The 19,377-nt window shown below is 38.4% G+C and overlaps 1 protein-coding gene across 1 annotated transcript; it reads left to right on the forward strand.

Moving 5' to 3' along the window:
• Window positions 1-1,345: 1,345 nt before the first annotated feature.
• On the forward strand, window positions 1,346-7,467 carry lsm6 (LSM6 homolog, U6 small nuclear RNA and mRNA degradation associated). The gene is made up of 4 exons (XM_020920437.2): window positions 1,346-1,469; window positions 1,833-1,931; window positions 3,430-3,543; window positions 7,077-7,467. The coding sequence occupies exons 2-4, from the start codon at window positions 1,838-1,840 to the stop codon at window positions 7,109-7,111; spliced, it is 243 nt and encodes an 80-aa protein (XP_020776096.1). The 5' UTR covers window positions 1,346-1,469; window positions 1,833-1,837; the 3' UTR covers window positions 7,112-7,467.
• Window positions 7,468-19,377: the final 11,910 nt, after the last annotated feature.

Here is a 19,377-nt window from a genome sequence, read left to right on the forward strand (position 1 = left end):
TTAGTTTAGTCCTGTTTTAGTCTGGTTTAGACCTTATGTAGTCCTGTTGTGTCTTAGTTTAGTCCTGATGTAGTCCTGGTTTAGTCCTGTTTTAGTCCTAGTTTAAATCTAATGTAGTCTTGCTTTAGTCCTGGTTTAAACCTAATGTAGTCCTGGTTTAGTCTTAGTTTAGTCCTGTTTTAGTCCTGGTTTAGACCTGATGTAGTCCTGTTTTAGTCCTGGTTTAAATCTAATGCGGACTAGACTAATTTCTTAGATCAAATTTGTCAAAAATAGGGACACCTGGGACATTTCTTGTATAAAACTGAGACAAATCACTGGTTTTGATTAAATCTGTTGGGACAGAGGGGACACAGGACTCAAAACTGTGACTGTCCTGGATAAATAGGGACGTCTGGTCACTGTAATGTAATATAAAAATAAAACTGTCACATTTAGTCGATCAAGGCAATTTCATTTTAAGTTGTGTTGTTGTTATTGTTGTTTTTAAATGTTTTTAAATACGAATAATTAATTAAAATAGAAAAAAACTACAAAAAACAACAACAACAACAACAAACAAAAAAACAAAACAAAAACAGGTTATTTAAACTAATAAATTATAAAATCTACAAACTGCTCTCTATCATGGACACTCTTGCTCAGTGCACCAGACTATAGAGGAACAGATAATACTCCCTACAACTGTACAACCCCTCACCCTTATGTAACGGATAACCCTGTGTCCTGTCGATCATCATATCAATGTTGCACTATTTTCATATGATCTTTTGTATAAAGCTGTGATTTTATATTTTATTATTACTTATCTTTCTATTTTATTTTGACTTGTACATTTACATTTATATAATTCCAGTCTCTTGTCATCTTTTTTTGCTACTTATTTAGAATTTATTATTACCATTGTACTATTGTGATGTGTGAGCTACTGTGTCTAAATAATTTCCCTTGTGGATCAATAAAGTCTAAATTGTCACATTTAGTTGGCCAAGGCAATTTATTTTTAAGTTGTGCAGTTGTTTTAAAATGTTTTAAATGTTAAATGTAAATATAAATAATTCATTTAAATAGCAAAATAAATGTAATATGATGTTCACCTAAGTTTTTTCAAATAGGCTATTTAAACTAATAAATTATGCAACCTAATGTAAGACGGAAAGGAAGTAAACAAACAAACCGTAAAAATGAGAACGTTTTTTTTTTTTTTTTTTTTTTTTTTAACTACACTTTATTTTTACCACAGTTATTTTATCACACTTTATTTTTTACCATAGTTTATTTTATTTATTTTTTTTAGCACATTTATTTTAATAGATCCACGGTATAGCTCTGTGCTTTATCTATTTTGCCCCGCGTGAGTTGCCGTACTCAAAACAAGCCTGTGATTGGTCAATCCGAGCCTCGTGCCGCATAGTGTCGTTGTATGAACGTCCCGCAACATCCGAACATCAAACTAAGCTTAAACTAAGGTACGCCGCGATTTATTAAACCTACACTTTAATTCAGACGTGCAAATAAAACTTTTGAACTCCACAGATCACGCATCGCTCCGTCCTAATGAAAGAGTATCGGCCTTTTAGCCTCTTAGCACGTTAGCATGCTAGCCTTCCGCTAACTCAGCCTGCACGATCCGTCTCACTTTTGCCCCATAACATTGCGCATTAGTTCATCCATCGACACAAAATGCACGCGTCCTGCTTAATATTACACCTGGCTTTAATTGTTAAGAGTTTGACAGGTTTAAAAGCTGTTGTTGGCATCACTGAAGCTGTGTTAGCGTGTGCACAAGCCCTCCGCAGTAACAATGTGTGTTTATGTGTTTATAATTTCAGTCAAAATGAGTCTGAGGAAACAAACGCCCAGTGACTTTTTGAAGCAGATCATCGGCAGACCCGTGGTAGTCAAACTCAACTCTGGAGTGGATTACAGAGGTAAAGTAATATGTTTAATTATGCCTGTGATAAATGAAGGTGTCCAGACGTCCATATTTACCCGGGACAGTTCCAGTTTTGAGCCATTTGTCCCAGTTTTATACAAGAAATATCCCAAGTGTCCCTATTTTTGACCAATCTGATCCCTGCCAACAATAAAGAGATGCAAATATTGTCATTTGTTGCGGTAAAATACAGAAAAGCTAGTTAAAAATGACCAAAACACAAAGAAAATGCATAATAAATCCATAAATAAATAGGAATAGTCTTGACAAAGATATTAAAGAATGAAAGAAGTACAATGATGGCATTTAAAAAAAACACATAAAATCCAGTGCAGTGTGTACGTATGAAAAAGGAAACTAAGTTGTTGTGCGTTTGCAATTGATTAATAATTGTGACCGAAATCAAATGTACTGATGAAGACTAAGTAGTCGAAACGCGTTGGTGTGACTATTAATAAATTCACCGCAAATCAGAGCCTCTGCCATCCGTTTTTCTACTTTATGAGAATCTAAGCCCTCCGGTTTGATGAGCGCATGTATGTGTAAGTTTTTTGATCCAGCGTAGCACTCCAAATTTGTTATTTTTGTACTGATGAAATGTTTTCAAGTAACTATCGGTGTTGATGTATTGTCTGGAAAAGAGAAAAGGGGGTAGATCACATAAGTTTACTCTTTCTTTCTTCTCCTTTTCATTAATTTCTTGTATGTTTGATGTTGTGACACCGTTAATGTCTTTTATTACTTTATGAATGAAATAAGTAAACAAAAAAAGTGACTATTGACTCACATGTTAGTCATGAATGGTCCAAGTGCAGAACAAATTCTCCTTAATAATTACGCCCTCGTTTCACAATAATTATTATTATTCGGGGTAGCCGCAGGGTCTTACAACTCTTAAAACGGTCTTAAATTTCATGTTCCTAAATTAAGGTCTTTAAAAGTCTTACATTGTGTTGTCCAAGTCTTATTTTTTCACAAAGGTCTTAAATTTCATTTGACAATTTTTTTTGTAACCAGGCTGCAGTGCGACTTTAAACGGAGGGAAAAAGGAGAAAAAACCAACGTGAGATCATGTAACGTGAATGAATGTCTAATTTGGAGTATGCACAAAAAAATACTTTGGTTTCTGACATCGGCAGCAATGAGTAAACGATCAGTAGAGTGGAGGAAGACGCTGGATGGATCATGGGGAAGTGTAGGTTTAATCCACAGTGGCTCTTAGATTCTAGATGCAGTAGTTGGTTGGTCATTATTTGAACTGGATCTGGTGTGTTTTCGCCACATAATGGGTGTGATGTTGGTCTTAATTTTCTTTTAACTGGTCTTAAAAAGGTCTTAAAAAAGTCTTCAATCTGAGGTGGTCAAACCTGGGGATACTCTGTTATAACCAACCACTCCAAATCGAGAGTGTCCCAGTTTATTTTGAAAATCTCGGTCACTCTTTGCTAAATGTAAGAACCTATAAATTATAACCGTGACCTTTTTGTGGACAGGTGTTCTGGCGTGTCTGGACGGCTACATGAACATCGCCATAGAGCAGACGGAAGAGTACGTGAACGGGCAGCTCAAGAACAAATATGGAGATGCTTTTCTGAGAGGAAACAATGGTACGTCCTGGGGATAAGTGGTTATTTCAGACATTACTGTATAACTCAGTTCAAGCTTCCAGGAATAAAATAAAAGGTTACATAAGACAAAATTGCACTTTGTTTGAATCCAGTTTTTAAAATAAACTCGTAAAGAATGTGTTATGTTGGCCTACTGCTACGTATTGAATCTGATTGTATTTGTCATTTCAGTATAAAAAAATACACACAGAAAAAGGCCTGTCATGAAATTTTGAACATGATTTATTGTGACAAACGATAATAATTAAAACTACTGATATTAAAGCCACTGACACAAAAAAGGATACTCTCGGTAAACCTATTTTTACATATACAGTGTAATTAAAACGCATGAGTTGCAACAAATAAATAGCAAAATGAACCAATAAATAATTAAAGTTATTTATTCTACTCTCTTCTGCTGAAATCTTATAGTACAAAAAAAAATGGCTACAATCTGTCCACTCTTACAAAAAATTGTACACACGATAAAGCCGCAAAAATTACTGTTTCAGCTTTTATACTGAAAAATAAGTCGATATTGTAATTATCATGAATATTGTCAATGTCTAAATCGGTGCAGTCTGACTCTACACTACAAGTTCTGTTTTGAGAGAAACTTACAGAGCTTGTTTCTTTGTTAGAAGTTCTGACATTATTTATTTTTAAGCTTATCAATTTCATTCAGACATGAGCAAAATGCTGTCACTGTACTAAAACTTGATTTCGGTACTAAGGAAAAGCCTCGATACAAATTTTGATTCTACAGTGGGTTAAGCCGGCCGTACACTGTGCGCTTTTTTTGGCCGTTTTCGAGACGATTTTTCATTTGTGCGACTTTGAATTTGATTTGAATTTTGGATTTGATTTTCTCTCAATATGACAATAAATGAAAGTAGTTTACATTTAAACAATAATCCGAGTTTTCACTTAATCATGTGTCGTGTTTCATGTAGTAAACATGGGATAACGAGAACCGATTAATACCTCACGACCAGCTCCCGATCGGCAACCGTAGGTCGTAAGAATATCAAACCTGTTTGAAATCCAGTCGCCTTGTGAGGATTTCGCATCGAGTATTGGATCGTGTAGTATGAGAACATGAATCGTGAGCCTAATGAGGTTGATTTGGTCTTCCGATAATTTGTTATTGTGTTCTTTTTTCAGACCAAGAGTTTGTTTTCGTACCTGACACTAGTGAGCAGTTGAAAACGTCAAACTCTTGGTCTGAAAAAAGAACCCAATAACATGAATCGTGAGCTGTGAATTTTTCAACCTTGCGATTTGGTCGTACAGTTTGAGCTGGGGCTGAGTGAAACGATGATCGAAAATATGACACAGTGTATGTCTGGCATTAGTTACCACGTGGTTCTCTACCAGTGTTGCTAAAATTCAAGATTACTCTAAAACTGTTGAAGAAAAGTCAAATTTTGTCATAATTTTTCAGTATTGATGCTTTAAATAAATGCAGTATTTGATTTTTGATACTTTTGACAACCCTGTGTGATACAAAAGACCATCTACTTAGAATAATCAGAAAAAATAATGTATTAAGTGGCCATGAAAAAGCATTGAACCTGTTGAAACTGGTGAATGTTTCTCAAAACGTTTTCTGAAATTGCAGACAGTGAAAGTAGAAGCCAAAAATCGTTAGTATATGATGTAAAAGTGGGTCAGCATCTGTTTTATAAAAAATTCAGGAATACATTTGAATATTTAACATGTATTGAAACCCAGTGTTGGGAATATTACTTTTAAAATGTATCCACCTACAGATTACAGATTACACACACCAAAATGTAGTTTGTAACATAATCCATTGAATTATTTAAATTGAGTAACATAATCTGAATACTTTGGATTACTTGATATTGTCGTGCTTTTTAAAACTACATGAATGTAACAACCACATCCTGAAAATTCTTGTTTGTTCTCTTCAAATTGTCTGTTGAGCCCAAGTCTCCATGAACAGGAGTTTGTTTGCTGTAAAGTAGCAAAGACTAAAATCTTAACATAAGATGTTTTGTCTGTTAAAAGAAAATAAAAAGCCTTTAGTCTTTCCTTAACCAAATTAAAAATATTATTGATAGAGAAATGATTTCTATTATGAGATCACTGCTGCCTTAAAGTATGTCCATCCTACTGTTAGTGTCATATTGTTTAGACCTGGTTTAGTCCTGATTTATTCCTAGTTTAGAACTGGTTTAGACATGGTTTTAGTCCTGGTTTAGTCCTGGTTTAGTCCTGGTTTAGTCCTGGTTTAGACCTGGTTTAGACCTGGTTTTAGTCCTGGTTTAGACCTGGTTTAGACCTGATTTTAGTCCTGGTTTAGACCTGATTTTAGTCCTGGTTTAGACCTGATTTTAGTCCTGGTTTAGACCTGGTTTAGACCTTTTTAGTCCTGGTTTTAGACCTGATTTTAGTCCTGGTTTAGACCTGATTTTTAGTCCTGGTTTAGACCTGTTTTTAGTCCTGGTTTAGACCTGATTTTAGTCCTGGTTTAGACCTGATTTTAGTCCTGGTTTAGACCTGGTTTAGACCTGGTTTAGACCTGGTTTTAGTCCTGGTTTAGTCCTGGTTTAGTCCTGGTTTAGACCTGATTTTAGTCCTGGTTTAGTCCTGGTTTTAGTCCTGGTTTAGTCCTTTTAGTCCTGGTTTAGTCCTGTTTTAGTCCTGGTTTAGACCTGGTTTAGACCTGATTTTAGTCCTGGTTTAGACCTGGTTTAGACCTGGTTTAGTCCTGGTTTAGTCCTGGTTTAGACCTGGTTTAGACCTGGTTTTAGTCCTGGTTTAGCCCAAAACGTGAAAACAGGAAAATCTCGCCCTGTAATCCATTTATTTCAGCAAAGTAACTGTAATCCAATTACCACTCACTGAAACAGTAACTGTAACCGAATACAGTTACTCATAATTTGTACTCTGATTACTTAACTCCGGTACATGTAATCCGTTACTCCCCGACATTAATTAGAAAACTATAAATAAACAAAAGTCAGTGGGCCTTTTCCCTGCGATCGTTAGAATGTGAAAACTCAAGTTGCGTTGTTCCTCCATCTTAAAGCTTGTCATTTTTCTTCGGCCGGTGCGTGAAAATCAATGCGGCGTCGAAGAAAAGGGAAAAGAAAACACTGCTTAATCAATCCTCCGCTGACCTCCGACCTCTCGGCGCTCCGTAATGGTCTATTCACACGAGCGGCGTATTATATCTGTGGCCCTCTTCAGCTCCGTGACTCACGCTGGCAGGTGGAGTGCTGAGTGCGATAAAAGCTCTACCCGTATACTTCTATTTCAGGGCCAAAATGAGCAGCTTACTAAAAGTAGAGGAGACGGGGAGGCAAAAAGTGATTTGAAAATGACAGTTTTTAGTGACAGTAATTGCACTCGGCCCGGAGATTCTACACCGTCTCATCGCGGTGTCACGCTTTTTCGGTATAGGGGGGACGGACGGACGGACGGCGGCGTAGACTCGGACTCGACGCTTTTCCGTATCTGAGCGTCGAGAGTTTCACGCTTTTCCCCTTTTTCTCTTGCAGTTCTCTACATCAGCACCCAGAAGAGGAAAGTTTAGCGGCGGCCATTTTATGTTGAGTTTGTAGTTCTCTGTGCGAGTTTGGTTCTGTGAAAACGTAAGCGAATAATGTTTAGTTTTGTGAATTTGTGTCGAAATTTTGGAAACGCATTTTTTTTTTTTTTTACTCAGGCCTGTTTATTTCCTCGTTATCACTGTTCATCAAAAGTCCCAAAAAAGTTTAACAGCTTTTGTAATCTAGAAATCCTGGAAAATTAATTGTACTTAAAATTAAATTGCTTTTTTTGTTGTTGTTGTTGTTTACTGATCCAAAATGAAGCCCTTTGTTAAACAGAATTCCAAACGTGTGGAGCTTGTTTAATTGTTTTCTTCTTAATTAAAGACATGTTTGTGTACTTTTTGTGGTATAGTGTTTTATTTTTACATGAATTCCAGAAAATACCAGCTCCTACTTGCATTTTTTGCTGTTAAAAACTCTTTACCGAGTTTTCACGTGTAGTTGAGGACATACAAATGTACCAAAAAGGGGGAACAGGAGGTCAAAAAACTGTCCCGTGATGCGCCCGCACTTGTCTTAAGTAAGGAGCCATAAACGCAAAATAATACAAAAAAATAAACATGACTCAGATAAACTTATGATTAACATGAACAATAATTAACTGAATGAAAATTGTAAATGGATCCAATCTTTTTTAAGCAAATAGTCAACGAAAAATCATGTTAATCGTAAAGAATTTCTTATTTCTTATTTATGTGTAAAGGGACAGTACATGTTAATGTTTAGTCCTGGTCTAAACCTGGTTCAGTCCTCGTCTAGACCTGGTTCAGACCTGGTTTTAGGCCTGGTTCAGTCCTTGTTCAGACCTAGATTTAGTTCTGGTTTAGTGCTCGTTTAGACCTGGTTTAGTCCTGGTTTTAGTCCTGGTTTTAGTCCTGGTTTTAGTCCTGGTTTAGACCTAGATTTAGTCCTGGTTTAGTCCTGGTTTTAGTCCTGGTTTAGTGCTGATTTAGATCTGGTTTTAGTTCTGGTTCAGACCTGGCCCAGACCTAGATTTAATTCTGGTTTAGTGCTGGTTTAGACCTGGTTTTAGTCCTGGTTTTAGTCTTGGTTTAGTCCTGGTTTAGACCTAGATTTAGTCCTGGTTTAGTGCTGATTTAGATCTGGTTTAGTCCTGGTTTTAGTCCTAGTTTAGACCTAGATTTAGTTCTGGTTTAGTGCTGATTTAGATCTGGTTCAGTCCTGGTCTAGACCCAGTCTAAACCTGGTCTAGACCTGGTTCAGACCTGGTTTTAGACCTGGTTCAGTCCTGTTCCCCTACTTGCATTTAAACAATACATTTCTTGTTGATATTTCTGAAGCAAACAGAAAGAAAAAGGGGGGAAGAAAAAGAAAAAAAACTTTAAAATTACACTTTAAAATTGTAGTAAAAAATAAAAAGATAATGAAAGGAAATGACGATGGTGAAAAAAATATTAAGTATACTGAGTGTGAAACTGAGAAAAATTACTTTATACTTTTTTGTCCAGACAAAATTATAACCTGTAGGGCTCCCAAAATTTGACAAGTAGTTGCTGTAATAAAGAAATATTTGTATGTGAAAAATATTAAGCTTAAAATTGACTTTTGACTCTTATTTGTCAGTTCCTGTTCTCTGCCTTTGGATCATGAGCCAAAAATAAAAAGCCGTGCAAAGGCAAAAAGCAGAAACTGACATGATTATTATTGTTTGTTTGATTTTCCTCAGACTTCCATCGATTATCTGCAAACTACCTTTACTTTTTACTCTTAAAGTACATTTTTAACAGGTACTTTAACACTTAACACTGGATTTCTTTTTCATGTGATACTTTTACTTGAGAAACTTTTTACCTTTGCATCTGTACTTTTACTTACAGCTGTTCACTTCACAGCAGAAGTGAAAACCATTTCAGGAGACTGGATTGAAAAGTAAAAAGTACTTTGAGACCTGCTGACAGTGCTGAGACTTATTATTAGCACATTTAATTTGAGATAACATCCAAATTTTGAGCAAACCAAATACAAAAATACATAAAAGCGGCTACAAAAACTAAGAAATCAGTTGGATCACTTAAAATCTGCCTTTTATTCCCCCCTGAAATCACTGCATTTCTCCTTTTAAGAACCTCACCAGGGTCTAAACATCATGGAGTTTGTTTGAAATGATATAGAAGAGCTTTGGATTTCCTCTTTAGTGCCGATCAGGATCATGTGGTGACACTTACACAGTTCAACAGTTTGATTTTGCAGTCAAGTGTGTACAGTGTGAATAAATAAACAAAACACTTTCACATTAAAGATAATTTAAGTATAATTGAACACAAAGGTTTATTTATTCAATGTGTTAAGACTCTGTGCCAAGGCCGCAACAACAAAAAGGAGGTGAGAGGTTGGACTTTAAAATAAAACTAGTATTTAAAATATATCACTCATTTTGAAAGATCATCAGGATTTTTTGCTGTAACAACATGAAACTTGGCACTGCACACACTTGTACCACTGGGATGACACCCTACGAATTTGAGATCAGTCGGATGAGCGGTTCGAGAGTTATGCGACAGACAAATAAATAGGAGGACACACAGACAGACGTTTCTTGCATTCATACATTTATTAATAGATTTATGAACTAAATCACCAACAAAACATACACTGTTACTTCCTTTTGTCTTTGCATGACTCCTTATTTTTGGCTCATGATACAAAGGCAGAGAACAGGAACTGACAAATAAGAGTCAAAGGTAAATTTTGGGCTCAATATTTATTCACATGATAAAGGAGGTACAAACAAAATGACATGAACTCATTTTGGACCAAACATGATGTTACGGCCCAATGAGATTCATTTGGTCTTCAGATATTTTATGTTATTAGGTTCTTTTTTCAGACCTAGAGTTTTGTTTCATACCTGACAGTTTGGACTGCTCCCTGTGGTCTTCCTCAGAGTCACGTGATGTTGCTGTGACGTGTCCGGTCAGCTGGTTTATACAGGTTTTGGCGCTGTCTTCCTACCGGTGGAGGCAGAACGACAGCGCCACCTGCAGTCCGACATCCTCAGAACAGTATCCCAGGTGTGTGAGAGTGAAAAAGCCTGTATAGTCCTGTTGGCGCATTTCCGTAATTCGATTGCCTCTTTAATCCAGCAACGATGCCTACAAGATTATAAACCGGGATGAGGGGGATTTTTTACTCTCACACACCTGGGATACAGTCCTGAGGAAGTCGAACTGCAGATGGAGCTTTCATCCTGCCTCCACCAGTAGGAAGACGTGCGCCAAAACCTGTATAAACCAGCTGACCGGACACGTCACAGCGACATCACGAGACTCTGAGGAAGACCACAGGGAGCAGTCCAAACTGTCAGGTATGAAACAAAACTCTAGGTCTGAAAAAAGAACCTAATAACAACATGATGTTACAGCGCTCTGCCTTTGTAGGGCAGTAGAGTGACTAGGGATGGGCATGATTAATCGATAATTGATCATTAAGAATTTCATCGATTACGTTAATTTTAATCGACAAACCGAATGCAGGTTGCTGTGCGTAGTGTGACCAAACAGGGTCAGTACATGTGTCTCTGCATCAGAAGGAGCGAGACACAAACATTCGGTCAGTCTGCAACGTACCGAAGCACAAATGCGTATTTAACGATGATTTGTACAAGAAATTCCACGCTTTCCGTTGCGTTGGGACAAGTGTGAGTCCATGTGCACAGTGTATAAAGCAGCACATATGTTTCTGTGTGTCCAGTGGGAAAAAGTTTTGCCAGGTGAGAGTCGCTCAATGTTGATGACGAGTCCCCGCCCTCCCTCCCCCCGTACGGTGTGTCCTGGTTTTGACAAACGCAAATCTGGTCACACTAACCTGTATTCACCTGAGTCATGTCTTTTAATCCGACAGAAGTTGACTGCATCAGCGACACAAGAGCTGTAGTTTTATCTTCGCTGAGTTTATGCAAATTAGCGATGTGGTTTTAAGTTTTGTTTCTGTGAGATTTGAACAAAACTGAATTAAACACATTATAATGTCAAACGGGCTGATGTGGCTCTAGAGTCGTTACGGTTTATATGTCGTAAAGTTGAATTTATTTATGCAGATTAGTGCAGATAGTAATAATAATGATGATCATTTTAATATAAAAACGTTAATGATTAATCGATAATTGATCGTTAATTCTTCCGACGATCGATTAAGAAAATTTCATCGAATGCCCGTCCCTAATAGTGACTAAATGTGTTGATTAAAATGGGGGAAAAAAAGAAAGGAAGAAAGGAAAATGAAATTATAAATAGGCTAAAATACAAATATAAGGAGCCCTAACAGTACAGTGATACTGCTCGACCACATGACTTCACTGGCAAAGGAGAAATTCAATTTGTCAACTGGACAAACGTTTATTTATGTTGAAAATGTTTCTCAGCTCATCTAAGCTGCTCCTTCAGCTCTGAACTGAAGAACCTCTGCCTGCACGACTCAGGGAGTCTACACACTCATTACTTTAATTTCTTTCTTGTATATATATTTATTTTACTTAAACTTGTGTGTTTGTGTTTAGGGGGAAAGGGTGGGTTAGGGGTGGTGAGCTTTGTTGTTTTATGTTTGTTTTAGGTAATATTTTGTGTCTTATTTTCATGTTTATGATTGAATGTTGTTTAATGTTATATTGTATTTTCTTTGAAAATTCAAAACAAACAAAAGAACTTAAGGTAACACTTTAATTTAGGGACCACGTATCAAACACTCTGTGGTAACTGTTCTGCTAATTACCTGTTACTTAGCTATTAATTAGTATTTATTGAACATGCATTAATATGTATTGAGATTTCAGTGTCTTGCTGTTATGAGCAGAAATGTCATTTTCACTTCTAGCGCTCTTAAGATTTAAAGGTTCACTGTGTAACTTTTCCAGAGGGGAGGTCCGTTACCTTCTTATCACCGTGGAGATTTTATTACTTTGCATTGAATATTCCAGCATATGGCGTTAATTATCTCTCCATAGACATAGAGGCGAGCAGGAGATGCAGCTGGATCAGTTACAGTGACGTCGCTCACAAAGGAGTGTTGTGTTTTTTAAAGGTACGTGTCAAGTCTTTAATTAAAAAACAGGGAAACACACACAAGGCTCAACTCAGCTTGAAGATTTTTATTGAAATTGTTCAGTTCCTTTAGTAGTAGTAGTCGTAGTAGTAGTAGTTAGGGCTGGGTATCATTAAGAAGTTGCCGATACGATACATACCTCGATACACAGGCCACGATAGGATACATACCTCGATACAGTGCACTTTCGATTCGATATGATATATTTCAAATCGATTCGATACAGTTCAATAAAAAATAAAGGCTAAATCGTGGCTGTGATACTAAAAGTCTTTGTTAAATTACTTCTTGTGCAAAGTTCATATGAAACACAAACATTTTAATCATCAGAAGAGTAAAAATATCAAATGTGTTGCATAAATGAGTTTCCTTTCACTCCACAAGCAACAAAACTGTAGCTCTGTAACAAAATAATTTAGTAAAACACACATAAAAATACTCTTGGTGACATATCGATACAGTAGCCCACGATATCGATACTGTATCATCACATTAAACGATACGATATATCAATATTCCGATATTTTTGCACACCCCTAGTAGTAGTAGTAGTAGTAGTATTGGTAGTAACTGCAGCAGTAGCAGGTCGAAAACCTTTAAAGTAAACAAATATGCGTAATGAAATTAAATTGACATTTTACAATTTCATTAGTAATACAGTCTATTTGAATTTTAATTAGTACACTTCAATTATAAAGTTTATTATTTATATATAATAACCTTTTACACATTAACTTAAATAGCTTCAACTTTAATTGTTATTGCGGTGATTTTAGCGAATTTGTATGAAGAAAAACCCACCACGTCAATCCAGGTTAAAAAGCATTGTAGCGCGTTACTCACATTTGTACCGAGTAAAATATTTTAAAAACATTTTCCTGTAATGCCTTATATTACTGCGTTACAGCAAAAAGCAATGCATTACAGTAATTTGTTACTTTTACAACGCGTCCCTCCCAACACTGGAAACAAGCAGGTGATGAAGCCTCCACCAGAAAAGTTACGCAATGCACCTTTAAAGGTTGTATGGAGGATTTTTTTTGTTTTTTGTTTTTGTTTCAAGTTGTCAATGATAGATTATAGAGATGCAGTAGCCTTGTAATTATGATGACCAAAAAAAAGAGAATAAAAATTCATCAACTCTGGACGTGGTGGGGCTAAACATTTGCCAATAGATAACGACACTGCCTCGTTATCTGTGAGCTGACAGGCTGTCAATCAAACTCCCTACGTTTCTAGTGTAACTGACTTGCCTGCGCCGCCGGTACGTGGTTTACGTACGACTGTCACGCAGTCCACAGACGCACAGACGCTGTTTACTCCACCAACGCAACAGTTCTTAGCGGCTTTTTTGACCTATATCTTCCTCGCAGTTCGCACAAAGTTTGTTGCAATGACGACAAGAATCCAGGAGCAGTTCGCCCCAAAACAAAGTCCGTTTTTGAGGTCGCTGAAAGAAGAAGACAAGGGGAAAAGCAGCAAAGCCAAACTAAGGTGATTCTTGAAGATTCATTCCAGCGATGGCGCGACTGAAGCAGACGCAGGGTCTAAAGACTGACGCACTGGTCCACAAATTACTCCTGGACAGGAAACTTCTGCTTATTATGAAAACGTACTTTATTTCCAAGAGTTAGACAAACGTTTTTCAGGACACGAATGTGATATCCTATGTCTGAAAACGTAATTTTCAAGGCAAAGAAAGAGTCCGCTTGCTGCTGCGTGTTGTAGCTAGTTCATTCGCACGGAATCTCCACGCCCCCCTCTGCCCGTTCCGCTCTTCTCCCTGCTCCTCACGGAATCTCCGCGCACGAAATATCCGCGCCCCCCCTTCCCCCGCTCCTCACTTCTCCGTCTTGCCTAACCAACACTGTAGTTAGTTGTTTACAAGTCATGTGCAGCTCACCGGCTGTAAACAAACCTGTTTCTGGCGTAAGGATGAGGCGGAAGGAGGCGTGTTTCTACGTAGGAGCTGTAGGGGAGGGGGGGTGGTTTCACGCATGCGCAACATTTGAAAAAGGACAAACAGTCGCTGGATTTCTCGTTCCTTGGAAAATCCTCTATACAACCTTTAAAGACATGATTGTGATACGCTTTCTCACGCTCTTAGGATCACTTCAGTTTAGGATCGCTGTTACGTTTACCTTTAAGTGCTTCACCAAAACCGCTTTACTTCTCCAGAAAAATAAAAGAACGACTGTAGTTAAATAATCCAGGATCTCTGTACTCGTTTCAGTCGTTTGAGAATAACCCTGAAGTGAACGAGCTGAATTCCACCTGAGAACACAACTCAAAAACTGCACATGCTTCTTTATGTGGCCTTTGTGTCGCGTCTCTATAGATCCTCCTAAGTACCTCAGACTTGGAGGGCACACTCGTCCTGTTTCTTTTCTAACAAAGGAGCAAATACCGAACCCCGAGTCTCCTCAACGCTCCGCAAACCTTCAACTTTCAACTTCCAGCAAGTGAAATTTCCCTTCAGTTTTCCCATAGAGTTTTCAAAAAATATTAGACGTGGCGACTAATATCCATAATTCTATTGTTTTATGTCCAAAAAAGCACTTTTAAAACTCAAGACTTGGTGAAACTTTATAACTTACAGGTTTCTAAAGTTACAGAAACAGATTTTAGCGCTCCTATATTACGTAAAATTAACTCTTGTGAGCTATGTTAAAATGATGTTACCTCGTCAAAAACAGACCTGGAGCTGTGTTTTGGATCATTATCTTTTATCTATCTACATCTCCAAAGGTCAAAATGCCGTGTTCCACCTTGTGATGTCATGAAGCAGCTCCTTTTACCTTTAGATCAGTAGAAATGGGCAATTCCAAGTCTGAAATTATGCAAATTATTCTAATAAAGGTGTAACACACACAGGGGTGCATACTAAAAAAAACAAAAACACAACTCCAGGTCTGTTTTTGATGAAGAACCATAATATAGATCAGAAAATAGAGTGATATGGGACCTTTAAAAAAAAAAAGTAGATCTTGTACTCTTTAGTCACCACAGAGCTGATTAACCCTGAGCTACAGGTCTGTGCGGGACAGAATTTTCACTCCCGCTCCCGCCTGCACCCGTACTGTGCTCCCGCAAAGAATTGTAATTTTTTGTCCCGCTCCCGCCCACATCTGCGATATTTTGTCCTGCACCCGCCCGAAAATCCCGCAAGATGAGGACGTTGCTTTCTTAAACTCTATCAGACACGGAGAAGCGGAAAGGAATTGTCTAAAATGGGAAAAATAAATGAGAAATTTGCTTCCTGAACCAAGGGGTTAGGGGTGTGCAAAAATATCGGAATATCGATATATCGTATCGTTTAATGTGATGATACAGTATCGATATCGCGGGCTACTGTACCGATATTTCACCAAGAGTATTTTTAGGTGTGTTTTACTAAATTATTTTGTTACAGAGCTGCAGTTTTGTTGCTTGTGGAGTGAAAGGAAACTCATTTATGTGACACATTTGACATTTTTACTGTTTTGATGATTAAAATGTTTGTGTTTCATATGAACTTTGCACAAGAAATGGTTTAACAAAGACTTTTAGTATCACAACCACGATTTAGCCTTTATTTTTTATTGAACCGTATCGAATCGATTTGAAATATATCATATCGAATCGAAAGTGCACTGTATCGAGGTATGTATCGTATCGTGGCCTGTGTATCGAGGTATGTATCGTATCGAGGCCTGTGTATCGAGGTATGTATCGTATCGTGGCCTGTGTATCGAGGTATGTATCGTATCGAGGCGTATCGTGTGTATCGAGGTATGTATCGTATCGAGGTATCGTATCGGCCTGTGTATCGAGGTATGTATCGTATCGCGTGGCCTGTGTATCGAGGTATGTATCGTATCGTATCGTATCGTATCGGGCCTGTGTATCGAGGTATGTATCGTATTGGCAACTCCTTAATGATCCCCAGCCCTACAAGGGGGGCTGTCACTGTTGAGCTCCATTGTCCATCCATCCATTTTCTTCCTCTTATCCGGGGCCGGGTAGCGGGGCAGCAGTGTAAACAGACTTCCTTCACCCCAGACACTTCCTCCAACTCCTCCAGGGGGACCCCGAGGCTTTCCCAGAACAGCTGAGAGACATAGTCCCTCTAGTGTGTCCTGGGTCTTCCGCGGGGCCTCCTCCCGGTGGGACATGCCCAGAACAGATGTCTGAGCTCAGCTGCTTCTCTCATCGTGGAGGAGCGGCGGCTCTACTCCAAGCTCCTCCAGTGTGACTGAGCTCCTCACCCTGTCTCTAAGGGAGCACACAGCCACCCTGCGGAGGAAACTCATTTTGGCTGCTTAATCCGCGATCATGTCCTTTCAGTCATTACCCAGAGCTCATGACTATAGTTGAGGGGAGGAACGTAGATTGACGGTAAATCTAGAGCTTCGTTGTTCCTTCGTTTAAAAATAAGAATGATACTGTAGTTTGAACCAGAGGTGAGGACTTGCAAGTTGTGACTTTGGACTTAAATCGGCCTTGAACCCTGTGACTTGAAAGACTTGATGCTTAGACTAGTTAACAAATGATCTCTTTCTGTTCTGACTGTAATAATTTTCACTCTGATCAAGACATTTTTAAAGGAAACATTAGCATTTCTACAACTCTTATATAAATATTCCTGACGTTTTAAGTACAATTTAGTTTAAAATTCATATAAATTTCAAAAATCTAAGCTATATTACTGATTTAAACACTTGGACTTGCCTGATTTTGACTTGGGACTTGACTCGGACTTGAGATCGAAGACTTGAGACTTGCAAAAAAACGACTTGCTCCCACCTCTGGTTTGAACCATTGAGTGTTTTTCTGTTGCTCTTAAAGTTGCATTGTGTAACTTTTCTGGTAGAGCACAGATGTCAAACATAAGGCCCGGGGGCCAGATCCGGCCCTCCGTGACCTTTAATCTGGCCCTCGGCTGATTTTCTACTAAAATATTTTAATTATATTTTCTATTTAAATATTGGTAATTTGGTCTCCAGCGTCTCTGTACGTGGCCCCTCCCACCAGAGCAGCACAAATGAAGACTTGTCTCTTTCCAAACGCTCTTAAAGGACGATCGTTTTGACTGTTGACCGTGACACCCTCATCAGAAAAATGTCCAACATGAGAAAAGTGGACGCAGAGTAAAAAATTTACTTATTCCTATTTGCATATGAGTTCATGTTAAAACATTGTGTTGAAATTGTATTTTTCTTAAAGTTTCAGGTTGTTCATAATATTATAATATTATAATAAGAAAGAGTTCATCAATTAAAACAGATTTCTGTAATAGATTTGTGTTTCTCTGCAGAAATATTTGAACTTATTGTTATTTTTGGAGTTTATATGACATGAGTTTTCTGATCCAGCCCCTTTGGGATCAAAATACGTTGGATACGGCCCCCGGACCAAAATGAGTTTGACACCCCTGTGGTAGAGGATCCGTCAAGTATGGAATTAAACCTTTCTATCTTCATGGAGACCAAACCAGACAAAGTTACAGGTCAGATCTGCGGAGAGGCGACCATAGCCAGTTCTCACAGCCAGTTTTTGTAGGTATTTTTGAACTTTTAAACACCTATAATTAAATAAATGTAAAGTAAAGCTGTTTAATTTTATACTGTGGAACTTCCCAGGCAAAGCAATGACATATCCACAGAAACAAACAGGTGATGGACCCACAACGGAAAAGCTACACAATTCTCCTGTAAGTGAGTTTCTGGTCAAATGCTCTTGTGTCTGTTGATGTGCTTTAGCTCAGTGTGCTGCAGTGATTACTCGGAAATCAGCTCGCAGTTGAATTCTCAGAGCTGGACTAATCTCTGCACGCTGCCACCTTCAGGCCACCGCCAAGACCATTTTCATGTAAACAAATCTATTAGACGAGCTCCTCCTGCCCGCCCCGCTGAGGTCCTCTGCGTCCGGGTCTGTACCAGCCTCTCCGCTCGCGTCTTAAAGGCACCATTTTTACTGATCTGTGTTATAATGTTGTTTCCTCGTCACAAACAAAACCTGGAGCTGTGTTCTGTTTCATTCACACGCGTTTAAAAGCGCACGGTGTAACTTTGTTTTTTCAGAGTCCATCACCTGCTTGTTTATACGGAGGTGTAATTGCTTTGCCTGGAATGTTCCACAGTGCGACATTAAACAGCTCTAGCTTACATTTATTCAATTACAGGTGGTTTAAAACTCAAAAACACTGTGACAAAGAGATCCCCATTTTTTCCACTTTATTTCATTTACATCTATCTATGAGTGATGTGACGTTTCGTATCGAGGCTTCGAGGCGTGAGTCGAGTAGGGAGGGGGCGTTTCCGCGACGCGCGTATCGAGGCTCGCTTCATTTAGGGGAGGAGCTGAAAATGAGGACGTCCGAAGCCTCGCTGCCCGGCCGTACCACGTGACTGATTCAGGAAGGCAAGGCAAGGCAAGTTTATTTGTACAGCACAATTCGTACACAAAGTAATTCAAAGTGCTTTACAGAATAAGAAATACATTAAAATCATAATAAAAACAAATCAAAACATAAATAATCATGAAGATTAAAATTAAAAAAAAAGAGAGACATAAATTGGAGAGAAGAGTGCGGAATGAAAACCTTTCAGTTATATGCACAGTTAAACAGAAATGTTTTGAGTCTGGATTTAAACAGCGTCACAGAAGAGTCTGTCTCACATGTTCAGACTGTTCCAGGTTTTAGCTGCATGAACCTGAAACTCTGACTCCCCTTGTTTAGTCGTGACTCTGGGCACCAGCAGGAGGTTGGTCCCTGAGCTCCTCAGAGTGTGAGATGTTCATATGACACTAACATGTCACAGATGGACTTTGGTGCTCGGCCATGGAGACACTTGTACAAACAGAGCTGCTTTAAAGTCTCTGAGCCACAGGAGCCAGTGCAGAGACCTGAGCACAGGACTTATGTGCTCGTACTTCCTAGTTCGATTAAGGACCCGAGCTGCAGCGTTCTGGATGTTCTGGATGTTCTGCAGCGTCTCACAGCTCGTTTGGAGAGACCAGTGAGCAGAACATTACAGTATCTAACCTACTGGAGACAAACGCATGGATAAGTTTCTCCAAGTCTGATTTAGACAGTAAACCTTTGATTTTTGCTATGTTTTTTAGATGGTAAAAGGCTGCAGATGTTATTGATTTTATGTGACTGTTAAAGTTCAAGTCTGAGTCCATTATTACCCCTAGATTTCTT

The sequence above is a fragment of the Boleophthalmus pectinirostris genome, unplaced genomic scaffold (genome assembly GCF_026225935.1).
Source record: "Boleophthalmus pectinirostris isolate CB_2022bp ecotype Guang Dong unplaced genomic scaffold, ASM2622593v1 HiC_scaffold_22, whole genome shotgun sequence".
NCBI lineage: Eukaryota > Metazoa > Chordata > Actinopteri > Gobiiformes > Gobiidae > Boleophthalmus > Boleophthalmus pectinirostris.

What these genes read in the sequence shown, in the direction of transcription:
- lsm6 (XM_020920437.2), top strand. Translation starts at nt 1,838, where the DNA reads ATGAGTCTGAGGAAACAAACGCCCAGTGACTTTTTGAAGCAGATCATC. An exon ending in CTCTGGAGTGGATTACAGAG is followed by an intron (nt 1,932 to 3,429) that starts GTAAAGTAATAT and finishes TTTTGTGGACAG; the next exon opens with GTGTTCTGGCGTGTCTGGAC. An exon ending in TTTTCTGAGAGGAAACAATG is followed by an intron (nt 3,544 to 7,076) that starts GTACGTCCTGGG and finishes TTTCTCTTGCAG; the next exon opens with TTCTCTACATCAGCACCCAG.